Raw genomic sequence first — 17,527 nt, forward strand, 5'->3', positions numbered from 1 at the left:
TGTCTGTAGGTGTTTGCCAGGCCAGAGTCATTGGTTGTTTTAAGGGCTGTCACAGAAGTCTGGCCTCGCAGGCTGCTGTGGGGCCAGAGGAGACGGTTGTGGCAGCAGAGGTACTGATCATGGTGGGGAGAGCCTGCGCGAGGGACCAGGGTCAGTTTATGAGATGTGATTGGTTTCCCTGTGAGGGCTGCCTTAGAGTAAAGAAATCATTTACCCTAAATCACTTGGCTCCACATTTGCTCCTGTGGTTTCTTTGACTTAGAAGTTTCTTCCCTTCGTTCTGATACTCCAGCTGGTCTTAGGAAAGTCAAAATCCAACCGATTCTTCAAGACCCAGTCAAAATGTAAACCTTTGTAAACCTTTCAAAGCCCCCTGTTTTCTCTCCATCAGCCACTGATGAATTTATTTGCTAGACATATAATTTTTTGTATATATATACATTTATTGAAGTATAGTCAGTTTACAATGTTGTGTCAATTTCTGGTGTACAGCACAATGCTTCAGTCATACATGGATATACATATATTCGTTTTCATATTCTTTTCACCATAAGTTACTACAAGATACCGAATATAGTTCCCTGTGCTATGCAGTATAAACTTGTTTATCTATTCTATACATATCAGTTAGTATCTGCAAATCTCAACTCTCAGTTTATCCCCTCCCACTCCCCTCCCTCCCTGGTAACCACAAGTTTGTTCTCTGGCTAGACATCCAATTTAAAAACAGTGAAAATGTGAAGAAAGCTGAAACCCAGCTCTCTGGGGTCAGGGGATGGTGCAAAGAAAAGCAAGCCCACTCATCACAGTGCCCTGGAAAGACTCAGAAGCTGGAAGCCCAGTTTGCAATCATGCAGTGATGGGTAGGACTGGTTCAGAACCTCAATGAAGGACAGATACCTAGAGTCCTACCTTCACCTGGAAGAGCGAGGCAGCTGCCTTTCTCCCCCTGGGTTTATTCTCCGGAGAAACCAAGTGAGAATTTTCTGTGGACAGAGGAGAGCAAGTGGGGAGCTCCTTGTTGAAGTCAAGGGGGTTAAGTGCACACTGAACAGTGAGACACCCATGCCTCCCCTCTCTGGTGAGGGTCACTTTGTGAAACGTGATTGGCTGTGTCTCCCACATAATGGTTCCTCTGAGAACAGACCCAGCCCAGTGTAACTGTTTAGAGGACAGGGACCAGGGAGGAGAGCTGGGGATCCAGAAAGCTCACCACCTTTCTACCCTGCTCCCCCCATCATCACCTGACTTCTCTGTCTTTTCCTCCCAATTTATGAAGTAAAGAGAAAATAAGTAATTTATATGAGTGGTTCTTAAGTCTTCATGTGCCTTCAGGGGGCTTGGGGTACTGTTAAAATGCAGTTTTCTGGACTCATCTCCATAAGGTGAGCTGGGGCTGAGGTCAGGACCCCTTGATCACACTGCCTTTCTCAGGCCTCTGCTTTCAGAGCCTCCTCTTACTCCTTATTGTGTTTGAGTACCACACCAGCCTCTCCAAGTTAATATCTTCTGTCATTTCTCTTACAATTAATTTGAGGATACGGAGGATGGCAGCATAGGCCATCCTGCCTCTGAGATGCCCAGTGATGTCCCCCACTTGCTGTTCACACCCCTGTGCATCCTTCTCCGTGAGCATAAATGAATATGATACAAGGAGGGATGGAGTGTTACCTGGAGATTAGGTTACAAAGGACTGTGGCTTCTGTCTCCATGCCCTTGGGCTCTCTGTCTCCTGGATAACCAGCTGCCAGGCCTGCAACATTCTCGGGTGGCCTGTGGAGAATCCCCATCACGAGGAACCACGCCCGGCACCAAGGCCAGCGACAGCCGTATTTGTGAACTTGGCCCTGGGTTCTCCTGCTCAGTCCAGCTGAGCTCGACAGCAATTTCATGAGCTTTGTGAACTTCTCAGCCTGATTCAGAGGCGCCCAGCTAGGCTGTGCCTGGACTCCAGACCCACAGAAACTGTGAGATAATAAATGTTTTATGCCTCTACGTTTGGAGCTAATTTGTTTCCAACAGTAGATTACTAATTCAGCAGCAACAGCGGGCAAAGCCACAGACCAAAACCAGACTTGGCCACTTTTACTGCCATGTGGCCTCAGGCTAGAGTTGGTCCCCTTTCTCAAAAATAGGCTCAGTGTTAATATGGACACTAATATATGTCTTTTGTTCCTAAATCACTTCACTTTTATCCCCCTAAAATCAACTCCAGATCAACTGCCTAAGATCTGGAGCAGTAATGCTAACTACAGCCACCATCTGGAACTGCATCCAGGAGGTTTCCATGCCTCCTTGTGTGACCCGCAGGTGCTCAGCAGATGCCCCTGCTGCACAGGGAAGCCCACTGCCCCGTGTCTGTCCCCTTTCTGCCCAGAGGATGCCCTGCACCATGCTGGCTGCCAGCAGGTCTGGTGACCAAGCACTCACATCCCAGGTGGGCCAGATGTCTGGGGTGTGATGTCTGTGAGCCCCTCATGAACCTTGGGCCCACAGACGACAGTCTTCTAGCAAACACTTCTCTGAGACCTGGGGGCAGAGGAGTTGTGTGCAAGATGCCTGCAAAGTCTGCCTCACACCAGCTCATGACTGGATGGGGAAGGAATAAAATCCTGCATAGAGCAAACAAGGATGATGGTGGAATGTCTGGTGCCTGGGCTTTGCCCGGCTGAAGCTGTGAACACACCAGCCGTCAGTCTTCAGGGAGACTCTGCCTTTCCTATCAGCACCTTTACTCCCAGGACACTACCTCCCCGGGTGCCCAGTGCCCCGTCCAGCTCCCCAGGCTTCCAGAGTCTCCTGGCCCCTTCCCCACACACAGCACCCTTCTCCTCCACCCAGATTTACCAGTTACTGTCCCACGAGCTGGCTGGCTGTTTCTGTCAGGAACAAATAAATCTCCTCATGTAGTTGTTCTGCTTACTTGGAGGTTTCACAGACAGGGTAATGTCAAGAAACAGTTTTGGATCTAACCTAGGGTTGCTAATTTACTTTGTCAATACATTCAAGAACAATAACATCTCTGGTGACTATCATTTCTTAGAAGAACGGACATTTTACTATCGAAGGGAAACAGTGGTCTTTTAGCAGTTCTGATGAAAGGAGCGTCCTTTTAATACCAAAGGAGGCACACGCACAAAACAAGGATAATTTAATGCTACAAATACACAGAGAGCATAAGCTCAGAATAAAGGATAACTCTAAACTGAATAAATAGTTCTGTGAAAAACTCACTGTCCGTCCGTCAGTCCTTCCTCTCACTCGCTCTCTTTCCTCCCGCTGTCCCTCCTCCTCTCTCCCTCCCTCTCTATTTCCTTTTCTTTATTTCCCTCATTGGTGTGGATTCTTGGTTTGGTGTACAGTAAACCTTTTCTGGTGCCTGCTCAGAAGTAGAAATCCAGGCTAAAAAAAAGCTAGCTTGTGTCACACCCTCCAGATGACATGGGTTAAGTCCATTAAAATGTATCTGCCATCAAAAGTCCCTTAAATAGATCTAGTGGTGGAAATTATTATACTCGTGAGGAGGTTTGGCCTTTAGTAGATTTCCGGGAAGGAAAAAAAGGGGGGGGGGGGCGCGCATCTTGTAGTGAACTCAGAGATCAGCTCTAATCGCCCAGGGCCATTTTTCCAAAGCCACAGGTTTTCTAGAGGTTTCCGACCCTTGAGCCCTTAAGCTGTGGCTGCAGCTGCACCAGAATTCCTTGCCCTAAAACCACAGCCTGGATCGTGTGGGTTGGGCGACAAGCCTGGTGTTTGGCTAAAGGCAGTTCTTAAAATGAGCCAGTTTTCAAATAAAAATCACCGGCCATCTGCCTGTCATTACGACCAAATTCAGGAGGAACGAATTTCACTTGCAGCACTGACTCAAAACGAAACTCTACCATCGGAAACGTCAGGGGATGAACGCGAGGTTACGCCAATATAAACCTGAAAACATTAGAAACGGAGGGAACGCCACCAGCTTGGCTCCCCCGACCCTGGTGGTCCCACAGCGCTGGGTCTGTCGGTTATCGGTTATCGGCTGGGCTGAGTGCCGCCAGGGGAGCCGGTCCGAGAAGTGGAGCGTCCCCATCCTCTCCCTTCCGGCGCCCCCTGGTGGACACCCGTTCCCAAGCCGCACAAGCCCGGAGGTGGAAGGAATGCTCTTAGGAGCCTTGCAGAGATGGGAGCAGGGGGAGCAAGCCTTCCCAGGAAAGACCGCAAATACCAAATAAAATGAGAGGTTCGACTCTCTTACGCAGACGTTCCAGTTTCTAAAGGTCACAGAGATTACGCCGGGATGCAATGCCCTTTTCCTGGTTTGCTGGTACACGATATGTAATTAAAGATATTTGCTGGGGAGTAAGAAGCAGATGAAAAGAACAGCACAGATGTAAGCCTGGGAGCGGAAGCTCCAGCTCCTTCCTGCGATCATCGTCAACCCCGAGTATAACCTTCCAGCTGGCAAATAGTCATTGCCCATCTCTGGGGCATTTTGGATTTTCTCTGACAAAGGCCAAATATGCATGAATTTATGCCTAAATTGGGAATTTTTCCAAAGGTGCCAAAGAGCTTTCTCGCTGCAGGTTAATGAGCTAAACAGTTGAAAGAATGGCTTCGGTAATGGCATGTGGAAATGACTCTTCATTTACCGCTCACCCCGAAGACCCTTGATGATGTAAATAGAAAATGACCCTGAATCGAATAATCACTGATACCTGCCTTGTCGTGAATCAGTGCTTCAGTCTGTAAATAAAGATGCCTGGTGACTTGGAGAGCCACACCAAAGCGGGGAACACTGGAAGACAAACTGCCACAGTTTGTCTTTTGCTCGCTCAGCACTTACTTAGTGGGCAGTAGCTACTTCCCAGCAGTTGTCCTGGGCAGAAGAGGAGCCGTAAACGAAGCAGAAGTCCGCCCTCCTGCGCACCGCTATTCTTGGTCTTCGGGGAGGCAGAACAAAACCTTATCATACTCTCATGTCAGAGTGGCTCTGTCCCTGTTTGAAGGCAATTGCCTTTGCTATTGAATCAGGACAAATAAGTGTTTTTGAAAAAGCTTCCTCCTAAAATTCTAGGCTGCAGCAGAGAGCAAAAGTAACTGAGAGATTGTTGTTGGGTTTATAAGCCACTCTGCTGGTGTTGTAGTCATGTGTTCTAAGTTCATTGAACAGGGCAAGGCCTTTTCCTAGTCCTCAGGTATCATTCGTGCTAACAAATGCCAGCAATTTGTCTTTGAAAGTTCTATGCATTTAAATTTAAGGTATAATGATGATTAATTTTATGGGTCAACTTGGTTGGACCACGATGCCCAGGTATTTGGTTAAACATTATTCTGGATGTTTCTGTGAAGATATTTTTGGGGTGCAATTAACATTTAAATCAGTGGATTTTGAGTAAAGCAGATTACTTTGCATAATGTGGGCGGGCCTCATCCAATCTGTTGAAGGCCCTACTAGAACAAAGACTGACCTCTAAGCATGAAAAAATTCCACCAGCAAACTTCCTTTGAACTCAAACTGCAGCTCTTTCTGGAGTCTCCAGCCTGTCAGCTCACCCCATCAGATTTTGGACTCACCAGCCCTCACAATGGTGTGAACCAATTCCTTAAATCAATTTCTCTCTCTTTCATCACCATGACAAATACAGGTGTCATGCTTACACACATGAAAATGCCTTTAAAAGAAGTACTGTAGTAGGTGTTTCCTGTTACATCAGTTTACTATCATATCATTTACACCTTACTAAAAAGCTTCAGAGCCTCTTGGGAGAGCTGTGTTGATAGTGGGGAGGGAGCCCATCAGAGTCCTGAATGGAGTGAACAGGGAAGAGAATGGGCTCAGAACAGGGGAGCTGGGAGCTGAAGGGCAGCCCAAGGCTTCCTTGGCCTTCTTCCCATTTTGTCTTCAGAGACAGAACCACATCTGCTTCTATCTGTTTGCCTTAGATCTGCCTGCGAACACCCAGAACAGACTTGCTGAGTGAGGGAAAGACTAGAGACTCAATGAGCAGCCGCTGGGTTGTAGGCACCTCACTCTGCTCTCTTCTGTCACCTTCTCATCCACAAGGCTGGTCTCATTATGTTCATGGACTCAGCCAAGCTCTCCAGGCTTACATTCTGGCTCAGCTGCCTTTTTAGTTATGTAGCTTTGGACAAATTACTGAACCTCTCTTTTACTCAGTTTCTTCATCTGTAAAGTGGGGATAAGAACAGGACTTATTTCAATGTGTAGGGAGGGAGGGAGTTAGTAAAGATCTTGCTGTAGTGCCTGCAGATGGTAGAAGCTTTGTTGGTAGGAGTGGGGACGTGCTTTTCCTAGTAGGTGGGTTTTATTTCCAACATTTTCCAGTTGAGGCTCCTGAGTAATTGCCCCAAATCATACTGTTGCTACAAGAAAGCGAAGCCATGATTTGACTTCAGGGTACCCTGACCCTAAAGCCTGCTCAACCCTATATGCTGTCCTAATACAGAAAAAAGCCACAAACACCAGGTTTTAACCATTTCATTTAGCATCTCATGGATTGATGCTTGATTTTGAATAATCTGCTGCTGCTCCTCTTCTTCTCCTCCTCTTCCTCCTCCTCCTTTTTTACTACATCTGGAACAAAAGTTTAGACTCATGACCTACCACAAGCTCTGGAAACTGTCTTCTTCAACTTTGCTGTTACACTTAGTCAAAAGGTCTTGGTCAACCTAGCTTTCCCTGTGGCCATCATTGAGCTGTGAGGTATCGTGTGGTGGAAGGAGTTACTGAAAAGTAGAGCCAAGGTGTAACGTGATGGTGTGGATATCGGGGAGGAGTTGTTAATTGCTGTCTGTTGAGTTCTTGCTGTGTACCAGACGCCAAGGCTGGATGCTATGGACAAGACAAAAAAGTATAAGACTCAGACTGTGAAACTGAAGAGCTTACGGTCTAGCTCAGTGGTTCTTGATTTTTGCACTCAGGGGACATCTGACAATGCCTGGAAACATTTTGGTTTTCACACCTAGGGAGGGAGGGGAGGGTATAGAGTGGGGACGGGGCTGTTGCTGTTAGCACCTAGTGCATAGAGGCCAAGGATGCTGCTAAACATCCTACAATACACAGGGCAGCACCCCACAATAAAGAATTCGTCATTCTAAAGTGTCAACAGTGGTGAGACTGAGAATCCCTGTGAGAGTAGAAGGCGACACCAAGACACGTAAGTCACCATCTAAGATGGTACCTGATTAGGAGCCACAGGACAAGACAGATCACATGTGCTTTGGGAGCCCAAAGGAAGAGTCGGTGGGAGTGAATTGCTATGGAAGCCTTTTTCCGGCCAGAGGCAGAATTTGGCAAGATGTCTGTGAGAACAGAGAACAGAAGAATAGAAGCTGGTGTAATAGGAATCGGTGATCACTATGTCAGGGTGTGGTTGGCCAGATCGTGGAAGGCATTGGAAATAAGGAAAGATATCATCTTGATGCCATATGCAATGGAGAGTATTTTATTTTATTTACTGAATTTTATTTTTTATTGAGGTCTATTGACATACAACATTGTATCAGCTCCAGCTGTGCAACATAATGATTTGGTATGTGTATACATTGCAAAATGAGCACCACAATAAGTCTAGTTAACATCGGTCACTGTGCATAGTTATAATGTGACTATGTGTGTGATGAGAAATTTTTAAGATTCCTCTCTTAGCAATTTTGCAATACAGTTTTATCAGCTATAGTCACCAGAGAAGATGGTGAAGATGTAGAGCATTTGGCTGAGACAGACTTTTAGGGAAATGAGGATATAGAATGGATTGAGGGAGAAAGTGCTCAGAGGCAGGAATTTTTTTTTAATTTAATTTTTTATTGAAGTGTAGTTGATTTACAAAGTTAGTTTCAGGTGTACAGCAAAGTGATTCAGTTATACATATACATACATATATATTTTTTCAGATTCTTTTCCATTATATGTTATTATAAGAAATTGAATACAGTTCCCTGTGCTATATAGTAGGCCCTTGTTGTTTATCTATTTCATATATAGTAATGTGTATCTGTTAATCCCAGACTCCTATTTTATCCCTCCCCCGCCTTTTCCCTTTGATAACCATAGTTTGTTTTCTGTGTCCATGAGTCTATTTTATTTTGTAAATAGAACTTGTATGATTTTTTTTTTTACATTCCACATATAAGTGATATCATGTGATATTTGTCTTTCTCTGTCAGAGGCAGGGAACTTGGCCTGTTCATCCAGTCACTGAACAACACCAGGTCCTCAGGGGTTAACCACAGAGACTCTGGGGTCAGATGGCCTGGGTTCCAGTCCTGGGTCTCCATTTATAAGTCCCTGATTCTCAGCAATGATGGTCTTCTCTGCTCAGATTCCTCATCTGTAAAGTTGCTTCTACTTCATGGGATCGTTGTGAGGATTAAATGAATAAATGCAGAAATACAGGCGTGGGCTGTTGAAGTCTTGGACTAGGTTGGAAGACAAGAAGTAAAAAGCCAAACAATTTGAACAGATTAATGGTGAACTGGTTGTAAAGGATGAGGCTCAGGGAGAAGCCAGGGTTACTCTGGTGGACTCACACAGACATAGGAAAACTGGAAAGGGGAACCGATAGGCTAGTTTTCCTATTGGGGCTAGCGAGGAAGACGATAATTTTGATTGACTAAAAGTTGAGACAGTTGGCTGAATTAGAGAAATAAAAAGCCTTTTACATCTATCACTAAAAATCATGTACGTGTAAAAGTTTTCAATCCTAGAATAGCTACCTAACTATCTAATCACAGACCTACTTGATTTTCTGAGGTTTTCCGTTATTTATTTATTTATTTATTTTAACATTTTAATTGATTTATAATCATTTTACAATGTTGTGTCAAATTCCAGTGTACAGCACAATTTTTCAGTTATACATGAACATATATATATTCATTGTCACATTCTCTTTTGCTGTGAGCTACCACAAGATCCTGTATATATTTCCCTGTGCTATACAGTACAATCTTGTTTATCTATTCTACATTTTGAAATCCTAGTCCCTTCCCACCCCCCACCCCCTTGGCAACCACAAGTTTGTATTCTATGTCTATGAGTCTGTTTCTGTTTTGTATTTTTGGTTTTTGGATTTTTTTTATTTTTTATTTTTTTCAGATTCCACATATGAGCGATCTCGTATGGTATTTTTCTTTCTCTTTCTGGCTTACTTCACTTAGAATAACATTCTCTAGTAACATCCATGTTTTCTGAGGTTTTCTGTTTTTAAAATCTACGAATTTTAGTTTTGAAATGTTTCAAGTATACAGAAAAATACAGAGAATACTATAACATGCCAGCAGTTATTCAAGGAGTAAAGTGGCCGTTATAGACACTTAGCTTTGGCGATATTAAATGGTTTTAGTTTATAGTAAAACATGGCCATAAACGGTCATAGCCCACCTTGCTGGATCACCTTAGGAAGGTTTCTAGGCTGAGTACAGAGTTTACTCTGCTTTAGCCTGTGGCCAAATTGTTCTCTATCTTCACTACTTAATAAGACTCCCTTCTACAAACACAGTTAAGTTCTTATCTTCCCTGATTTCAAGGACTTTCATTGTCGAATCTTATATCCCTACTCTTTTTTTTTTAATTTAACTATAGTCAGTTTATAATGTTATGTCAATTTCTGGTGCACCAGCATGTTTCAGTCATGCACATACATACATAGATTCCTTTTCATATGCTTTTTCCTATATCCCCACTCTTATTGTTCACTGTTTATTGTGTTGTACCTGCTTATTCTGTCCACAGATAGTTTCCATGTTCCCAGTAGGACTGAATCGAGACAGGTGGGTGCTTTGAAAAGGTTATAATTTGGTGCTCCTTCAAATCAATTTATTCATATATTCATTCACTCAACCAATAGTTGCTGAGTACATATTAGGTGTCAAAAACTATCTTAGCCTCTTGGGAGATACCTGTGAACAAAATAGACAAAGATCCCTGTTTCCATTCTAGTAGGGGAGACAGACAGTGTAAAAAGAAAGAAAAGATAAATAAATTGCAGAGCATGTTAAAAGGTGAGAAATGCTATTAAAAAAAGAAGAAAAAGTAGAGCGAAGTAAGGAATCCTGCAGTTGGGGAGTGGAGTGTAGGTGGCAATAATGATGGGTCAGGGTACTCTTCACTGAGAAGGTGAGATTTGATCAGGCTTGAAGGAATGGAGAGACTGAGCAAGGCTGACACCTGGGGGATGAGCGGTCCAGGCAGAACGAAAGCAAAGAAGGTTTGGTGAGATCAGCCCTGGCCCAGAGGCACAATGGGGCAGTGTGGCTGGTGTGAAATGAGCACAAGCACATTGGAGAGATGGTAAGAGGCGCTGGGAGACCAGATCACGGAGGGTTTTATAGACTATTTTGAGAAAATTGGCTGGAACTCTCCTTGAGATGGAAAGTCTGTGGGTTTTTGAGACAAGGAGTAGCATGATCTGACCTAGGTTTTAGAAGAGTTACTCTGGCCACTGAGAATAAACCATAGAGTGGCTTAAGTGCAGAGGCAGGAAGAAGTTAGGAGGCTGTTGGTATAATCCAGATGAGATGACGGAGACTTCCACCTTGTAGTAACAGAAGAGTGGGGAAAAGGAGTTAGATTCTGTGTGTGTGTGTGTGTTTTAAATTGTGGTGAACTATAACTAACATAAAATTCACCATTTTAACCATTTGTAAGTATACAGTCCAATGGCATAAAGTACACGCACATTCCATACAATCATCACCATTATCCACCTCCGGGACGTTTTTGTCATCTCAAGCTGAAACTCTTGGATATAATTTTAAGGAAGAGTTAGCATGCGCTCCTGATGGATTGGACTGGGATGTGAGGGAAAGAGAGAGGTCAAAGATGACTCTAAGAGTATTGGCCTGAGCAACTGGAAAAATGGAGTTGCTCTTGACAAGATGGAGAGGAATGGGTAGAGCAAGTCTGGGGAGGAAGGAAGAGAAGGAGTTCAGATGTCTTCATGCTCGTTTGAGCTGTCCGCTGGACATCCAAGTGGAGAATTTGAGAGTGCGTGTGACATGCAAGTCTGGAAGTCACTGGAGCTGGGCTAGAGGCGAACATTTGGGTGTCATCAGCAGATCAGTGGTTTTTAAGACACAGGAAGGAGTGAGATAAGGGAGTGAACGAGACAGAGAAAAGAAATCAGGGGCTTTGGGGCAGTCTAGCATTAGACCCAGCTTAAGAGGTGAGGGAGGAAGAGAAGAAAGCAGCAAAGGAGACCGAGAAGCAGGAAAACCTGGAGGACATGGTGTCAAATGCTGCTGAGGGCTCAGGTAGGATGCGGCTCTAGAATTGACCATCGTTTATAGCAGTGCATACGACACACTGGTGACCCTAACAAGGGCAGTTTGGGGAAGTAGGAGGGACAAAAGCTTGGCTGGAATGGGTTAAGAGAAAGTGGGAGGGGAAGAATTGGAGGCAGCAAGTAAAGACTACTCATTTCTAGATGTTACTGAAAATGAGGGGCAAAGCTGATGGAAGAAATAAGATCAAGAGTATTTTGTTTTGTTTTTAATGGGTGAAGTAACAGTTTATTTATATGGTATTAGGAATGATCCAGTAGAGAGGAGAAAAAATGGTTATGTAGGAGAAAGTAGGAGTATTTAAAAATTTTTTGAATTTGAATACCTCTACCTGCGGCTTTGACACAGCATTTTTGGCACAATCAACACCATACTCTGACCTGCTTCGCTCACTTGTGTAACCTACATTTGCCTTTGCATTTCTTGGCCTGGATAGATGCATATCTGTATGGGGCTCCAATACAGCACTGGAGTAAACTGGTAAGAATGTAAATTAGACCCACTCCTGCCAAAGTAGACCAAGCCACCAAGTGCTGATGTAACCTCTTTCTGGGGAGTGTTTTTGGCAGTTTGCTCATGCAGAGGCCACCAGATGAAAACTGACAGTCAGAAGCAGTTGAACAACAAAAACCTAATAATATACAAGGTAGTGAAGATTTGGGGACTCTAAATAGTCTCCAGAAATCAACTTTGGGTTGGAAAATGGGTAGTTTCTTTGTACAGGCTAGGAAAGAAAGTTATTATATCAAGGGTAGGTGATGAAACAGCAGTGGGAGCAGAGATTAATCTTTGCCTGGCCTTGAACTGGAATTGTATCTCCAGGATAGAAATGAGATGTGTACCACTGGACCAGCAACATGTCTGTAGCCCAAAGACTGAGCAATGGCCATGTCCAAATCAGAGAAAGGCAAATAACTAATGCATGAATCTAGGTTTTGAAGGTTACTTCTGTGAAAGGAAAGGGGACCAATATATATTGATTGCTGTGCTGGAAATCTTTATTTTCATCCACCCTATTCTACCCAGGAAGGATGACCTGTAGGGATTAAATGTGGTAGCCAGCCTCCATGATGGCTCAGCGAGTCCAGCCTCTGATATTCATTCTTATCCACCCTGTACTCTACCCTGGAAAAGCAGGCTGTAGGGCTTGGTTCAATAAGCTTCCAAGCCCTCTGGCTTCTGTTTGCATTACACGCATGGGGAGCCCTGGAAGGAAGTTGTGGGGGCCTTGAGCTGGCCGTGTCCCTCAACAGCAGATCATTGCTCCTGTAAAGTGGTCTCTGCTCTACTTAACTCTCTCTCACTTTCCTGATCCTTTTGGACCCAGGGATGTTGACAGTTCCACCATGGTGGGACCCAGGCTTCTGCACATTCTTTATGGTTACTTTACCCTCTTCCACACCTTTGTAATTAGTCTCTTTGTAAATAAACCCTTTAAAAATTATTCAAATTTAAGTATGTCATGTTTTGTGTTGGAGCCCTGACACTGATACAGTCATTGGTATCAGAAGTGGCTTTGGGAAACAGAGTTGAAATTGGATCTGGGATTTATTTGGTCATATAGTTAGAGGTCCAGCCTTATTGCTGGGAGGAATATTATCAATTATCAATCAATTACCAATTATCAATCACTCACGTTATCACTGGTGCCTGGGATGAAGGGCAAAATGTTGGCTTTATGAGGCTTCTAAAAGTCCCAATATGAGAACACAGCACAGACCTCCAGAAATTTGGAGCTGTGACTTGAGCCTGTGCTGATAACTATTTTTGACTGGGAAAAGTAGTTCCTGGCTTGCTACTGGTGAAGACTGAATGCTTCATCCACGGACCGTGAAATATTTATGCGATCCAAACTGCCTGTCGTGAGCTGAGTGTTACCTGATTCACTGAACCAAGAAACTGGGCATGCACAGCAGTAACCCATCATAATTTGGGAGTGGTATACATGAGAGTGAGCCCAAGAAAACTTCATGAGCAGGCTTCATGTTCACGTGGCTCCCGTTCCTCCTTCTCCTTCCACTCACACCAGAGGCCCCAAGAGGAATTTCCCATTGGGGCTGATTTACAGATAGATCTGCATCCTGAGTCCACACGAACAGGAAATTAACAGCCATTGTACTATGACCCCTTTCAGAGGTAGCCTGAAAGATTGTGTTAAAAAGAAATTCTTTCTGTACTTCAAGAAGTACAGCAGTTTGTTCACTTCATTAGGGAAAATAATCTGAGGCACTGATCTATGGTGACTCATAGGCAATGGCAAAGAAGTTGGCCTGCTGGTCGTGAATGTGGAAAGAACAAGACTGGGAGACTGGTGAAAGATCTGGCGGAGAGGAATGTGCTTGAAACTCTTGGATGGGGAGAGAATGAGAAGATGTAACCAAAAGTCTCCAAGATGATCCATCTTGTGGAGTCAGTTAACCTTTTCTTAGTTCCACTGGTCCTTGCTCAGTGGTTCTCTGAATACTCTTACCACGTGTCCCGTAACTCAGAAGCAGCTGGCTTGCTAGGACAGAGGAGTGGCCTGTTAAAGGCTCAATTCCTGTGACATCGGGGAGATGACATCTTGCAAAGTGGGAGTGGTGTCCTCTAGGATGCAATAAATGTCTTAAGCCAGCAGCAAATATGGTGCTGTTCCCATACAGCAGGATGCGTGAGTCTGGGAACAAAAGAGTAGAGACTAGAGTGGCCCCTCTCACTACCTAATAACCCACTGGAATATTGTTACGCTGTTTCCCTGTGACCTTGGTTTGCTGAATGTGGAGAGTCCAGTGCTGAACAGAAGAGTCATTTCCTTAGGGAATGTTGGAAGTTGAGGTTGCCCTCTAACCATTTTGGGATTCCTTGTGTCACTGAATTGATAGGCACAGGAAGGGGTCAGGGTAGCCAGGATGAGTATCCTGATTCCCAAGAAGGAATTGGGTTCATTCTTCCTGATGAGGACAAAAAGGGCTTTGAAACTCAGGGAATTCACTCGCTTTACTTCTTAAAATTCATAATAGTCCTGGTCAGTGGAAAATTCTAACAACCCCATTAAGATAAGATCAGCTATGGACCCAGATCCCTCAGGAATGAACATTTGGGCAATTCCATCAGATAAAGCACCCCCTGAAGCCAGAGTGTTGGCAGAGGCAAGGGGGAACAAGTAATGAGTGGTGACAGAGGGCATCTGTGATCAACTGTGGACTCAGGACAGCTATAGAGGTGGGAATTGTAGCAGCTATGTTTTATATTTCTCTTCTTTTCTCCTCATTTCCTTCTCTATCTTACTTAGGAATCCTAATGGTGGTTAATGTACTAGGTTTCAGGTGGGAGTATGATCAAATTGACATCACCTGGTGATACTATAGTACCTGATGGGACTCCATTGCATCCCCTTTTCTGGGGAGAGTGGATGCAGAGGGGTAGATTGTACTGGGGTCTTTTGTTTGCACCCCTCTTCTGTGTTCCAGAACTTTAGGGAAAATATCTAATCTAATCTTCTCAACAACCCTATAATGATAATAATATTTTTGATTACTCTTATTGTTCTAGGTGCTTTATATGAATTCATTCAGTTAATGTTCACAGAAGCCTTATATACTAAGTATCCTATTATTCCCATTTTACAGATGAGGAAACTTAAGCACAGAATAGTTAAATAACTTATTTAACCCACAAAGTTGGAGATTAACATCTGCCCTTTAATAGCTTCTCAAAGCGGGTAGGTATGATTATCTTGTTTTTACAGATAGGACGACAAAGACTTAGAGAAGTAAAGGGACTTATCTCAGATATAGTTGGTTCCCCTGCCCCCTAGCTAGAATTCACACCCAGATCTTTCTAACCTCAAAGCTAACACTCATATCTAATGTACTCTGCTTCCTTAATAATACTTCCTTTCCAGGTATCAGTATGAGAAAGAACTGACGGTGAAATACAGATTCTAGGAACATAAAACGTCCTTTTGATAAAGCCAAATTTTATTTATGGCTTAAAAAAGGGTAAATGATCGATCTTAAACAAAGATTAAGCTTGACAATAAAAGTGTAAACATGACTCGGATTTACTAGCTAGCTAATGCTTTCTTTAAATATTCAGTTTATGTTTGGCCCTATTCCATAGAAAATTTGAGAGCCCAAAAGGTAGAAATATATTTTTATACATAAAATGTAAAAATAAAATAAATATGGTAAATTATATTATTATATATTATATTATGCTAAATGCATTATAAATATATTAAATATTATATTTAATATATTTGTATTATTTTGTATAAATATATATATTAAAAATATTTTTGAAGAAATGTGATGGACCTAATTCAAAATCCCTGCTAATAAACTTTCAAGAACATTGTTTTTGGAATCATATTCTTTCGATGTTTGTTAGCAAGTCCTGATCAGGGTAGAGGAGGCTGCAGTGGTCATTTCTCACTCACTGACTGAGGAAATGCATGAAACCAGACCCGGGGAGAAACGCCTGAGAAGGGAAACCACAGTGGCCAGGGTGCCAGTAACTTATTTTTGTGTTAGTGACAACTTTCCATCTTCTACTAGTGAGGAAGGGCATGGTCAAGACTTTGCATCTGCTTTAGAAAAATTTCTATCACCCCTGCCCTCAGGGATTTCCTCCTTTGGAATAGCACCACCAGCCTCATCTATCCAATGTCATGGACTCATGATTTCTAACGGTTGAGAATGATCTGCTTTTCAGATAATACCATCCAGTCAATTTTCTGTTGCTGCTGTTGCTGTTCCGTGCAGAAGCGGTAAGTCTGTTTCCGAGGGCAACTCCTTAGAAATTCATTCATTCCGTTTCTTTGTCTGTCAGGTCTCCATGTCTCTTTGTATCTGCTGTTCCCTTTGCCTGGGAAACCTGTCTCCCATTTTCTCCCTGGTTTTTTTTTTTTCCCTTGGTGGGGGGAGATAATTAGGTTTATTTATTTGTTTATTATTATTTTTAATGGAGGTACTGGGGATTGAGCCCAGGACCTCGTGCATGATAAGCACTCACTCTACCACTGAGCTATACCCTTCCCATTTTCTTGCTGTTGAATGCACATTCATTTAAAGCTAGCTATAGGTCAAAGTGTCAGGTCTGTGATCCTTCCTTAATCCTCTTGGATTTAACTGCTCCTTCTGTGGTGTGTTCAAAGCATGCAGCTTGGTTCTTTATTTCATATTTATTTCATGCATGCTGTTTATGTCTGTGTTTCACTCTGTAATTATTACCCTTTAAGGGCAAGAATCCTGTCTTATGTATTTGAGTATCTCCCCAAAACCATCAGTGTGTTTTACACTTTGGTGCCCAGCAAAGGATGTATAAGGATAAAATCCAGGGCACCGTAATGGTAGTATCAGCCAGCATTGAGTGGGAGTGTCTTATGTGTCAGACTATGCTAGGAAGTTTGCGTTTTCTAGCTCAAGTAACTCTCAAAACCACTCATGCTTTTTTACAATCCCCGTTATACAGGTGGGGAAATTGAAGCTTAGAGAGGTGACATTGCTTACCCAAGGCCACACTATGAAATGGTAGATCTGGGATTCAAACTCATGTTCTTAATCACTCCACCGTGCCCACTTGAAACAGTAGATACCATCGAATGAGGTGATGCCTGTAAAATGATCAACACTGTGTCTGACACAGAGGAAGGTCTTCACATCATGATTATAGTTTTATGCCCCTAATATGCCCCAGATTCTGTACTGAGCATGTGACATGTGTTTTCTTAATTTTATTTCATAACAACTTTATATACTCTTAGCATCTCTAGTTCCCAGATAAGAAAAATGAAGTTCTGAAAGGTAGTAACTTGCCCAAGGAAATGGAGTTAGGAAGTCTTCTAAATAAAAAAGCAGTAGGAAGGAGATTTTCCCACTAGTTTGTGATAATCTAGTAGATTTATAGACAATTTGGGTCCAAATGATCATTTGTAACATGATTACTCTTCAATGTCAGACAAGTGAGGACACAAATAAGCCTGAGCAAGGATGAAGAACTTTCCGAAAAATACACACAGCGTCGCAGACCGTGGTTCAGTGGATTGCCAAGTAAGAAGCAAGTGAGTATCGTTTTGATGAGGCAGAAGGGCTAGAGGAAGGTGGCATTTTTAGGGTCTGTGCTTCATGAGGTACTGTTTGCTGCACTGCCTGGAACCTAGTATCATGCTTGGCACATAATAAGCTATCAAAAAACATTTAGTGAATCAATGTCCTAGAAAAAAAGTGAAAGAAAAAAAGGCCAGTTAAAATAGCCTACT

At 43.1% G+C, this 17,527-nt stretch overlaps 1 protein-coding gene and 1 non-coding gene across 5 annotated transcripts in view; one reads left to right on the forward strand and one right to left on the reverse strand.

Annotated features, from left to right (window-relative positions):
- TXK (TXK tyrosine kinase) overlaps positions 1–17,527 on the forward strand; it is a 68,573-nt gene that overhangs the window by 4,886 nt on the left and 46,160 nt on the right. The window contains exons 1-3 of one of the 4 annotated variants that reach the window (XM_074348310.1): positions 9,090–11,256; positions 15,982–16,036; positions 17,227–17,329. In XM_074348310.1, the coding sequence (XP_074204411.1) occupies positions 11,229–11,256; positions 15,982–16,036; positions 17,227–17,329 (186 nt within the window). In that variant the 5' untranslated portion in view covers positions 9,090–11,228. The other 3 variants (XM_074348306.1, XM_010962590.3, XM_074348317.1) reach the window with 3 other exon arrangements.
- TRNAD-AUC (transfer RNA aspartic acid (anticodon AUC)) lies at positions 16,232–16,305 on the reverse strand. The gene has a single exon. It is a non-coding gene; the product is annotated as a tRNA-Asp (tRNA).

Source organism: Camelus bactrianus, chromosome 2, assembly GCF_048773025.1.
Source record: "Camelus bactrianus isolate YW-2024 breed Bactrian camel chromosome 2, ASM4877302v1, whole genome shotgun sequence".
In the NCBI taxonomy this organism is placed as follows: Eukaryota; Metazoa; Chordata; class Mammalia; order Artiodactyla; family Camelidae; genus Camelus; species Camelus bactrianus.